We start from the raw sequence: 12,904 nt of genomic DNA, 5'->3' as shown, positions 1-12,904 counted from the left end.
CTGTATGCTGTCCCTACCCTCCAGCGTATCTACCACTCCTCCTACATCTCCTTTGTTACACTGAAAGAATGTGACCGAGACTACTTTCTATAAATCTGTTTTGTGCAAATAAAAGATATATTTACATTAGTGTTCTACATGACCAAGTGAGAGATTGGTTGTAGAGTAAGGTTTCTCTGTTTTTCTGGCACAGACATAGATGAGTAAATGCTGTATTAGACTCCTACACTAGACGTCATCTTAAGACCAATTTTTCAAGTGGCCACAATAAGAAGACTATAAATCCTATGGCATCTATGAAATAACTGTGGCCTTATCAAATACTGCACAAACATTAAACATTTAAAAGAGTCACCAGTTGGGTTATCAGCTTTTAGTACATACAAACCAGGAGAGAATAAATACACGACAGTCAGACAGCAAACTACAAAAATTCTCTGAACACTTGCCCAGCTGATGTGCATTCTTTGTGGAGACACTGTTCTGCATTGCTACTGTGCAATGATATACTGAAGTCCTAGGGAAGGTAACCCAGGGATCACAATTTATAGTCTACTCTATGGTACAACAGTAGTATGATTTTTGGGTATGTCTGAAAGATTATGGTTTCAAATAACACAAAATTGTCTTTTCTACAAGTAGGTCTTTTTTTCTACACTGTGAAAGGCCTAAGGATGCAAAGCAATCAGTATGTTAATGTACATTATCCTTAAAACTAAAATTACTGAACCTCCTAGAGTCTATTTTTTGTTGTCTATAAATGGGAATGTATCGAGAGCAATAACCCTTGTATGAGAAGGCTTGAATTCCACAAGTGAACCCTTAGAATGATGTGCTATGTTCAAACTCAGTTATTTCTGATAGGTGCAGGTAATGTCAGCCTCTGTACATCAGAACACATGCATTCAGAGTTTCTGTGGATATTTAAGTTTGCATGTGTCTAGTCATGCAATTCTGCAGTCTAGCTGCTCACCTGCCTCCTGCAAGAGTGCAGGACAGGATCCTGAATCACCTAATAGAAAAGGTTACATAAAATACATATTCGACGCTTTCTACCAAAGCTTTTCTCTGAGTGACCACCTGATCAAAAAACCCAACAGAGAGTAGGCAGTATAAAAATACATTGGTGTATTTTCATGGCACAGATAAACACTGGGGGTCAATTCTGCTGAGAGTAGTGCAACTTCACCTTATCATTAAGTCACTCCACAGGTTGTTAGGTTGCAGTAACCAAAGGGATAGGGAATACTGAAAATATAATGTAATTTTATAAACTGATGGTACAGCCTCACTTTGAATATTGTATTCAATTTTGGTCACCCCACCACCACCCAACCGGATACAGCAGAGATAGAAAAGGTCCAGAGAAGGAAAGTGGAAATGATCAACAGCATGGAAAACCTTCCATATCAGGAGAGATTACAAAGGTATGGACTATTCAGAAAGGAAATGAGTAAGAAGGGACATGACAGAGGTTTATAATATAATGAATGAGGCAGAAAAGGTAAATCAGCCACTTCTATGTATCCTCTCAGTACAGAAACAAGGGGACACTCAATAAATTAAGTGGTAACTAATTTAAAGCTGATGAAAAACTTCTTTACACCACACATATTTAGCATATGGAACTCACTGCCACAAGATCTAAGTAGGATTCAAAAATGGTTTACAGAATGTTACTTCAACTGTCATTCACCTAGCAAATTTATTTTCCCAAGAGATGCAGCTATGCAGTTAGCCCGATCCTAATGTTTGTCAAGCAACACAGCTGAAAACGTCTGTAATAGAATGACTAATACGTTAGTGAACAACTGAAAAAAAGCAGATACACCTCTACCCTGATATAACGCAACCCGATATAACACGAATTCGGATATAATTCAGTAAAGCAGTGCTTCGGGGGACGGGGGGGGTGGGTGCTGCGCACTCCGGCGGATCAAAGCAAGTTCGATATAACGCGGTTTTACCTATAATGCCGTAAGATTTTTTGGCTCCCAAGGACAGCATTATATCAGGGTAGAAGTATAATTTAAACAGAGAATCAAATAGGTGCCTGCCTGGTTTTTTTTCAAAGTTAGAAGTAGATGAGATACAGCACAGTTCCATAAAGAAATTTCCAGCAGGATGCTATATTTAGCTATACCTACAGGTACAGTTTTGGAGTGATGCACCAGAGTTTCAGCTACAAATTATGTTTATTAATGGAATTTGCAAGTTAAGTATCAGAGGGCATACTGGGAATTTACCCTCTTAGGTCTTCCAAGGTCTGAGAGGGATACCAAGTTACAAATTAGAGCCTCTGAAAGACTAGGGGAATGGACTGGCAGAATCAAAACTCTGCATTCCAATTAAACGAATCTAAAATGTCCTGTGTGAAAATAACTCTCTGCTAGAAGTTGTGAAAAGGACATCCATGGACTACTATGATTAGAAGCACTGGAGCTTCCAATAATCTCTTAAGGTCTGAGCTCTTAGACAAAATTCAGTGATCCTAGAACTCCCTTTGAAATTCAGTAGTATCCTGAAGTTTCCAAATCTTCCTGCTGTTGAACTTTCTAATTATGATGTCAGTCAACACTGCAGCTATTCAGGCTAGCACTCCAGACTACATGCATCACTATCAACTAAGGGCCCAATCCTCCAAGGCCCTCAGCACTTTGAAAGGTGTATTAAAAGCCTCATGTGATAGTAACTTATTCTCCAATAGCCTGAGGCAAAGAACAAGGCAAGAAGTCCAATTTCACTCCTGAATGCAGGGCTCCCATGTTACATTCACGACTTTGTTACTTCCCCACTGACTGACTAAGATGCTGGCTTTCTAATTTGGAGAGTGCCCTCTAAAGGTTGCATTAGGCATGGTTTCAAGCAGAAAAATATGTGAGCTCTGAATGAAGCTGTGACACCAAAGAATGAGACTGTTCCTCTAACAGAAAATAAAAATAAAAGAAAATCCCTTGAATACTTGAAAGAAAATGACACTCAGAGTACGTCTATACTGCCCGGTGGATCGGCGGGTAGTGTTTGATGTGTCAGGGATTGATTTATCGCGTCTCATCTGGACGCGATAAATTGATCCGCTAAATGACGCCCGTACTCCACCTCGGCAGGAGGATAAGCGCAGTCGACAGGGGCGCCACGGCAGTCGACTCGCCGCTGTGAGGATGGCCAGGTAAGTCAAACTAAGATACTTCGACTTCAGCTACGCAAATAGCATAGCTGAAGTTGCGTATCTTAGTTCGAACCCCCTACTCCAAGTGTAGACCAGCCCTCAGTTAATTGAAAGCAGCCAGTGCAGCACCAATCTTCTTCCACCATTTCTCAGGAAGCTTCTGATTATGATAGAACAGTTTTGAAATATACTTGTAAACATACCTCAAGAAAGAAGTTGACCAGATATGGATCCTGTTTCAGCTTTGCACATACTATGCAGAGAAATTGAATTTCTTCATTTTCTGTTGGTGCTGTTAGAACTTCACCACAAAGTCTGATTAATTTCTGTGGGTGGGAGAAAAAAAAAGAAAAGTGGACAATTAAAAGTGGAAGAACCCCAATAGCCTACTGGTAGGCACTCTAGGCTGAATTCTCTTTTCAAAGCTGTTCTCTGATGACATAAGGTACATTGACTTCAACAGTTACTCCAGATTTACACCGGTGTAAACGAGATAATATTATTTACTAGTTGCCCTGCAGTAACACTCAGAGGTCCCAATCACTAATTTGTTATTGCACTGGGGGATCAAAAACAAAAGAAAAAACCCCAAACAGAAACCCCACACAAGAGAGAAACCATTACATTTGACATCCAAAAAGCCTGTCATACATAAATGTTTGTTTGAAACTTGAACTGTACCTGCACTGGTTTATATACATTTATATGTGGGAGAAGAGGTTGTCGTATTCTTCCTAGAAGTTTGGTATAGAAAGCCAAAACTTGCTGTTTCATTCCTGGAGGACACTAGACCATAACAGAAATATAACAAAGATTAAATAAACAACATACAAACTCATCATCCAAAACAACTGAGATTAAATTGAAATAAGATTAACATCCTTTTGAACAGCTTTATCAAAAAAGAACAGATCAATTTAAATAGTTGATCCAAAACAGCTGAAAATATTAGGTCTTGCTAACTGTACATTTTTTTTAATTAAAAAAACACACCCTTTAAATTAATTAATTGAATGTGTGCTTTTAAACTGTATTTATTTTCACAAAACTTGATACTTTTAACATCTCAGAGCATAAGCCTAGCCAACTCAGTTATAACAGATCACAGAGAGTGGGTTGTGGGAAAGTTTATGCCACTACAGAAGCCCAACTTCATAATCAACAACTTAGGTACAGTTCTACCGCAAGTAAAACCATCACATAACACCCCACTAAGGGTTTGTCTACATTAGAGGATTTTTAAAAAATTTGAGTTAACTGACCGCCAGTTAACTTGAACTACCTAGCACTCTTGTACATGCTAATCTGGACACTCCACAAATGTTTGTTCCACAACAAGAGAGCTTGTAATCAGCCTAAAGTAAATCACTAATATTTGAGGTGTACTCAGAGTAGCATGTCCAAACATGTTAACTTTAGTTAGTTAACGGACAATTAATTAGCTTGAGTTAAAAAAGTCTAGTGAAGACATACCATGATGGTAGAATAATGTAACAAGCCTAAGGGTATGTCTACACAGCAGCTGGGAGGTGCGATTTGCAGCTTGGGTTTAGACATATATGCACTAGCTTTGCTCAAGCTAGCACCTAAATACAGCAGTGTGGCCCCAGAGCTTAGATTAGCTGCCCCAGTATGTACACAGGAGGTCAAGTGGGATTGTATTCAGATGACTGTTCTGAGCTGCCGTGGCCACACTGCTATTTGTAGGTGCTAGCTCAAGCAGGGCTAGCATGTGTATGTCTACCCAAGCTGAGATTTACTCCTCCCAGCTGCTATGTAGACATACCTGTAGTCAGAACAACGTGAGAGTATTCCCTAACTGGAGTTAACTGCAACACTCTGCACACATTGAATCACATATTTATTTCAGGTGTACTGAATCACAGAATTGTAGGGGCTGGAAGGGATCTCAAAAGGTCAACTAGTCCACACATGGTAAAGTATGAATTGTTATTCACAAATGGTAAAGTATAAATGACATACTGTCCAAGAATCACTTGTGCAGACATATTACTGTAAATGTAATGACTTCTCTTGACTCTCAGAGTACTTTGCTAGTTTTGCATTTCACACAGCTCAACCGCATGTTTTCCTCACAGAATTTGTGGTTGTAGCAAACCAACTATATTTCTAATGAAATACCCCAGCCATATTATGTATTATGGCACCTCATTAACCAGGCTGCAAGGCAGCTGCCACAATGATAGGACTATTGGGAGAAAGATGGTCCCAGAAGGAAGAGATTGCTGCCCCTCAGGCTCAGAGAAACTGAAAACTATCTATACACATAAGAACCAACCAGACAAGACAAGAAACATCAAGTGAATGTGTGAAAGGTGCAAGAATGGCAACCTTGGAGAATGAAGTGCTCTATTTATCTTCAAAGTGACAGTTCTCTTACACTGCCCAACTGATGGACTTTCACCATGGCATGACAGTACTACCATGAGGGATGAAAGAGTAATTGAGTCTCCATGGTCCAGCAAATCCTTGGCCTTTCAGTACATAAGGCTGTCAAGAAGGGCACCAACAGTGATGGTGGCAGTTTTTGAGGACATTTCCTGTTACTGGGAAATGGACTGAGATCCCAAAACACACTTCAGACAGGCCACAGAATAGACATGAAAACTTAACACCAATTGGTCACTACTGAGCCGGGCTAGATTTGCACCAGTGACATAGATGTGAAAGGCTCTAGGTGACTAGTGCAATTAATGTTTGTACAGTTTCATCTTTTGCATAAAGTACTTATTATGTGCTAACTATCCCCATCTAACTGCTGGTCCTGCGCCATTCAGTTCTCTACAGTTAAAAAAATATATATATTGGTCCCATGCAATTCAGAACTTTAGGAAGTTGAAAAGGCTTTTTAATACATAGGGCCAAGCTGTGAGGTGCAGTATAGCATGACTCAGAATGGGGCACAGAACACAGGTGGCTTTACACATCTTTTGGTCCCCCACACCCCTCCCAGTTGTGGAGGCTGTCAGCCATAAAACTACCCTGGCACAAATCAGAGTAGACTCAGGGCTGGTTTATCTCATGCTACATCCCCAAAGGGGCTGTTTCACCAGCCATGACTGCTAGAGTGCCTTGAGCTCTGGTCCCATGCCCTGTGCCAGGGAGGAGACCACAGAAATGGGAATACAGTTTGGGAAATTCTGAGTGGTGCCTTAAAGCAGCTTTAAATCCCCTTTGCACCACTGGAGCAGAGCAAAGCGGACTTGAGATGCTGTATGGCAGTGCTTCTCAAAGCTGCTCCGCCGCTTGTTCAGGGAAAGCCCCTGGCGGGCTGGGCCGGTTTGTTTACCTGCCGCGTCCACAAGTTCAGAGGATTGTGGCTCCCATTGACCGCTTCAGGACAATGGGGGTGGCGGGAAGCAGTGGCCAGCACATCCCTTGGCCCACACCACTTCCCGCAGCCCCCATTGGCCTGGAGTGGCGAATCCCGGCCAGTGGGAGCCACGATTGGCCGAACCTGCGGATGCGGCAGGTAAACAAACCGGCCCAGCCTGGCCCGCCAGGGGCTTTCCCTGAACAAGCGGTGGACCGGCTTTGAGAACCACTGCCGTATGGAATCTCATCCACTCTGCTTTAAGTTATCAAAAGAGCACCGTGCCTGAGAGACTGTTTTATGGAGGGTAATTTGAATTTCTTTTGCAGCTCAGAGCACTAAATCAGGGACAGCATGCTTCTGTAATCTGCACAACTGTTTTCAGAAAAACAAACAACAAAACTTAATAAAACATCTGTCACCCAAGGATCTCAAAATGCTGTACAAAGGAGAGCAAGTATTATTATCCCCATATACAGGTGGGAAAACTCAGGCAGAGAGCCTAAGTGACTTCTTGCTCAAGGTCACATAGTCAACAGCACAGCCCAGGTTTCCCCAACACCCAGATCCTGTGCTCTAACCAATGGACCATATTATTTCACTTTGGCCGACTTGAATGACCACTCACTTGCTCATGTTACTTTGAAACTCCAGCAACATTCCTGGACAGTGTGAAACAAATGATCATCAGCAAGATGTCATAGAACTTATGGGTCCTGTCCTGCCAGGTGCTGACCATCCTCAATCACATTAGAATTATGTCAGCTGAAGGTCTTAAGTACCTCAAAGGATGAGGCTCTTGCCCACCGCCTGAGATGTACTTACATCAGCCTTCCCTAGTGTGTACAATGTCTCCAAGATCTTGTGATGAAGCAAATATTCCATACAAGGCCCTGTCTCTCCTGATTCCCTCTCATGTTCTTCTTGAACTAGAATATCCAACATCTGCTCCAGGTGAGAAGGAATGTTGGTATCAGTCACAGGAGCTTTGTCATCTAAATAAAAAATATTCAGTTAAAATGATAAAAATAAAAACCGTAATTTTCATTTTCCTTCAAGTTCAATTATTTGGTTTGGTTTAAAAACATGGCCATTATGTTTATTATTCAAAATAACAGAGTATTAACTGGACTTTTCACATCTACATAAATATGTTGGCCCAAATTTTCAGAAGGGAAACAGAAATTTTGGATGCCTAACCTGAGACACCTTAAAGGGGCCTGATTTTTCCAAAGGATTGAGCAAATGCCTCTGAAAATCAGGTCTCTTTAAGGTATCTCAAAATAGATACAAACAATTACTGATCACTTCTGAAAATGTGGAATACCAGACACATTATGGAGAAGTTTAACCTTTATGTGAAAAATAAAACTGTGGAAAACTAAATTTCTGACACTGTACTTAGTCAGATGGCCCAAAACCAATCCAAGACTGGAATCTGTGGACAGCATCCAGAATTTATTTCAGTTCCACTTGATCAACTCCTTCAAGAGTGAGAGAGAAAGAGAAGCCTATTTTTTTTTAAAAATCTCACAATCTATCCAAACTTCCGGCTCACTTCAGTTTTTTTGAAAAAGATTCTTAAGTATGACTATTACATCGCCTCTGTTAAGACTGTGTATTGTTTTATTCAAATTTCAGAGTACAATTCAGCTTGTAGATCTCTATAAAGGAAGAGAGACAGATTTTGATCTCAGTTACACTGAAGGCCATGGAGTTACTTTGAATTTGCACCAGTGTAACTGAGAACAGGCATTAACCCAAGGTGTCGTATGGCACTGGTGTGTTTCTAGGAATTTAAAAACAAATTTTTATTTTGCCATATTTTAATTGGACAACTAACCCAGTGTGGAATTAGTCATACTTCTTATGCAATAACCTAAAAATAATTGTCATTTGAATGCAAAAGGAAACAAGGACACAGAAGAGAATTGCCACCTCTGAGCAATTTCAGTTCTCTCTCTCTTACCAGTTAGCTTAGACTGACTTGTTGAAGTGAGGCTTCTAAGACCTAATCCTGCTCCCACTGAAGTCAAAGGTAAAATTTTCATTGATTTAAAAGGTAGCATATCTTAATGCATAGTTTTCAAGATCTTTTTGCAGATTTTCATTTAGAGGAAGGTGGTGGTTAGGGAGAGGTATTAGCAAGAACGGAAGGTTGGGTTTTTTGCAAACAAATATTTAGTACAGAAGCCAAAGCTGAATTTATTTTTATTTTGCACCACACATGCTTATATATCAGCTTCCACGTAGCATCTCATCAGTTTCATGCTAGGAAGCACTACAAAGCATGTCTAAGGCTGGCAATCTCAAGTTTCAGCTCTTAAGAGTACATATTGATTTGAACAAGAAATCAGAAGTCCTGAGGATGTGAACACATCATTCAGTAGCCACTCTAATAGGCATGCAGAGATAAAAGTACGTAGGGCATGGTGATATTTGTCTTTAAAGACAACAGACTAGAACAAGTGATTAGGAGGACAATTATTTATGTATTCGTTGAAATAGTGGAAATGTGATTTACATTAAGCAAATACAGCCATAATTCAACTGAACAGCCAGCGTTTAAATTAAATGAAGAAGAGCAGAAGGCAGATGCTACAGTTTTAATTAACTTTGGTTTGATTCTGTCACACATGGATGAAATCTCTAAGAACTTTCCCAGCTGCAGTCTCAAAATAACTTAAGGAGAGAGACAATCTGAGAAAAAAACAAAAAAGATAAAATACAGAAAGATGCCCAGTACTGAGCATTGTATGAAAGCCTGACTGGCTTCAGAAATGATTGTTCTAGTCTACATGACTGCAAAGTTATTTTCTGAAGACTTATGGTAAAACCTTGGAAAGAAAAGGAAAATAGGCAATGCAACAGAAATGAGAAGGGTTACCAGAAGGATTACATTTCTGCAGACATCTGTTTAGAGTGAACTGAACAGGTGAAGCCAGAAATTAGGTCTGAACTTAAAAGTTACAATTCTCAACATGGTGCATAGGGAAAGAGGTATTTCATATGCTGTTGTTCACCCTCTATCAAGGTGCTTTGTCAAGGGTAAATCAAAGATAAAGGATATTTTATAACAAATGCTTTTTGTTACTTTGAAAAAAGAAAGAGGAACTTGTTTAACAGCACTGAGGTAGTTCCAGTTTGCTTCTTTCCATAGTGAAGATGCAAAAAGCAAAAACAAAAAAAGGTTCTCTTACCTGAGGTCTCTATGTAATAATGAGTAATTGCTTTCCAGTGGTAAACAAAATCTTCTTGTAACGGAAGGGATGGTGCAAGCTATGGAAACAAAATGAAACAAATAACCTAAGTGCTTAGAAACGATCAAAATATATTTCCTGTAGGACTGAAGGAGACAATTATCTATCCTTATTCCCTAAGCATGGACCACATCTTAATGGTGAGATTGTCTCATGGACACCTGTACACCCACTTGTGATTATACAATGTACTTCGGCAACTAAAGGAATTGCTCACATAGGAAAGGAATATTCTAAGTATTTTGTCCTTTAGGAAGAAAGTTAATCACATTCCTTTGCTTCTGCTCTTCATGTCACCTCCTCTTCCCACTTGCTCCCTCTGCTCCCCTGCCTACACTGCTTCCCTTGTTTCTCCTCAGGACGTTCCTCTCTTATTGGCTGCTAAGAGCTCCTGTCCCTGAAAGAGGTCCCCCTTTCATTTAGAGGTTGACTCTTCCTTCTGGTTTCCAGCTGTTTTTATAGCCTTCCTGGCTCTTCTTTGCAATTAAGAGACTGGGCACTTCAAAGAGCAGCTGGAGACAAGGTAAGACAGTATCATGGCCACCCAGCTCTCCATGGCTTACCAATAATTGCTCCATGGCACACAGCTGGTAGGCCCAAACATAAGACATGGCATTCACAGGAATTCACAACCAGAATAGAACCTCTTATAACAAAAATCTCAAGACCTTCAACCTATCAACCTTAGGCTCTATTTCATTATATTATATTTCATTATATAGAATTTTTTTAGGAAGGAGCCCTAGAACAACTCACCCACACACTGCTAAAATGAAATGCAGCTACTCCGGAGGAAAGGATGCAGCAGCCAGGTAGATAATCACTGGGTAGAATGTTGCCCCATAATGGGAGGGAAGGTCATCCTTACTGGAAAGAACCAATTCCATGGAGCTCATTATATTCCCTTTAGAAGACTCAAGGGCTGTCACCCCAATGGGATTTGGAATCTGTGATTCTTCACATCTAGATATTTCAAATTTGAGGCTTCTAACCATAAATCATTTCTTCCAATTTCCCCTTTTAAGGGCTATTTCCATGAAGTGCTGAGTCGCCTCAAATCCCAATAAGCCAAAGGAAATGGAGGGCTCTCAGACCTTTGCATACCCTTGAAAATTTTATACAGCCAACATTTTTCTCTAGTTAATGAAGTTTACATTTATCTTGGCTAAAAACGCAAAATCCAATATATGAACAGCACAACATGCGCCGAAGGAAAGAGTTCTTAATATTACTGACCGTTTGTACACAGGACTTCTAAATGAAAGACATTCAAAAGTAACTGTGCACCGTGGCTAAATATGCCCATATCAGCGTTAGGAAACTCACTCCCAAATGTCAACTAAGCAATCAAATTTACACACTGTTTATCCATTCCCTGCTATCTGACTGCTCTTCTTTTCCCCCAAGGCTATCCGGGGCACTGACATTACATTTTACCTCATAACATTTTAGTGCACCAAATGTCGTGAGGTAAAAAAAAGGCATCTGAAAGTCTCATATTGAGCAGAATATTTATTTTACTCTACAGCTTGTTTGGTTACTGAAAAACAGAGAAGGAACTAAAAATACAGGACAGATCTTTACATATCAGGTTTTGTTTTCCTTGCTGGTCGGAGATGAGTAGCTGAAGCCATTATTACCATCAGTTTGTACTGGTTTCTAGAATAAAATATAGTGAGAACTAAATTTTGCTTCATAAATGGCTGCAGAGAGCACTTCTTAGGGATAAAGGGCTTTTCAGCACATATTATTTTCAAAAGTAACGCTAAAATAGATTATATTAAAAATTCACCCTTGACTGATGTGATTTTCCTCTCCGCTTCTATTCTAGCCTCATCTGTTTCTAGGTGAATTTAGTGTTTCTGAAAGCCTGTGCCAGACTAAGGATTTCAATTTCCAACACTGACAATTTATCCACAAAGAGAGCAGCAGCAACCACAAGCTTCCCAGACATTGTCTCTCCCCCAACAAATTGCCTCAACACAGCCCTCAAAGGACTGCTCTTAGAGGCGAAAAGGTAATTCAGGGCCAGATCCTGCTGTTCTTAGTCAATTAAAATTCTTATTGGCCTCATTGAGTTTTGCTGATTGAGAACTGCAGGAATTGTCCCTCAGTCTATGTGCTCCTGAAATCTCTACCTTGTGGCTCAAGGTGCTCAGAACTTTGTTTTCAGACACTTTCCTGTCTCCTCTTATTTAAGATGTTTTCTTTGCTTTCACAAATGGTTTAATCTTATAAAATATAAGAGACTGAAAGGAAGAAAAATAACAGGCTGAGCAGGAAAGGAGGGCATTTGAGGGAGTGAAATGCCTCTACTAACGAATCACTTCTTCAGAGGGAGACAGCAAACTGAAGGAAAATATTTCTTTTTAAAGTTTTAGATTTTTCTTTTCTTAGGCTAGAAAGGATTTAGTGCAGGTAAAAGCCATTGACAGCCCTAGACTAAGGGCTTGTCTACATAATTTTTTTTTATTCCTAGTATAACCTAGGGCCTGGTATACACATACATTTTGTATTGGTATAGAGTAACTCCTCACTTAACATTGTAGTTATGTTTCTGAAAAATGCAACTTTAAGTGAAACGATGTTAAATGAATCCAATTTTCCCATAAGATTTAATGTAAATGCGGGGGGTTAGGTTCCAAGGAAATTTTTGGGGGGCAGACAAAGGCATTATACACTGTGCAGTACAGTACTGTGGTTAGGGACTGCCCCTGGCTTACCCCTCACAGGCACAGCCCGCTGCAGGCAAGGACACTAGGAAGCACCTTTGCAGCAGCTGAGGCAGCTTCCCCTTCCTGTCCCCGCTCCACTCCAGGCCCACCTCTCCCCACCTCCCCACTTTACCTCCTCTTCGGAGCATGCCACATCCCTTCCCTGCAAAGTCCTAAGCGCTGCTAAACAGCTTTAGCTTATAGCTGTTACCATTAGAAATACTTTCTTATTTTATTCATAAATTATAAGACTGGAAGGGACTATTATGATCATATAGATTCCAGCCTAACCTAAATAATACAGGTCATAGGACTTCTCTGCATGTTTCCCGTGAGAACTAGAGTGTACTGTTAAAAAAAATCCAACCATGATTTAAAAATTACCGGCAACAGAGACTCCACCACAGTCCTTGGTAAATTATTAGGA

General features: G+C 40.2%; 1 protein-coding gene across 1 annotated transcript in view; it reads right to left on the bottom strand.

Annotated features, from left to right (window-relative positions):
- FAM160B1 (family with sequence similarity 160 member B1) overlaps window positions 1-12,904 on the bottom strand; it is a 48,352-nt gene that overhangs the window by 30,523 nt on the left and 4,925 nt on the right. The window contains exons 2-5 of the mRNA XM_030569224.1: window positions 9,704-9,782; window positions 7,329-7,498; window positions 3,851-3,955; window positions 3,373-3,495 (exon numbers count right to left, since the gene is read on the bottom strand). Of these exons, the coding sequence (XP_030425084.1) occupies window positions 3,373-3,495; window positions 3,851-3,955; window positions 7,329-7,498; window positions 9,704-9,782 (477 nt within the window). The remainder of the gene's footprint in view (window positions 1-3,372; window positions 3,496-3,850; window positions 3,956-7,328; window positions 7,499-9,703; window positions 9,783-12,904) is intronic.

The sequence above is a fragment of the Gopherus evgoodei genome, chromosome 7, assembly GCF_007399415.2.
Source record: "Gopherus evgoodei ecotype Sinaloan lineage chromosome 7, rGopEvg1_v1.p, whole genome shotgun sequence".
Lineage (NCBI taxonomy): Eukaryota > Metazoa > Chordata > Testudines > Testudinidae > Gopherus > Gopherus evgoodei.
Note: the sequence above shows the minus strand (reverse complement) of the source record. Positions and strands in the feature narration are given on the sequence as shown.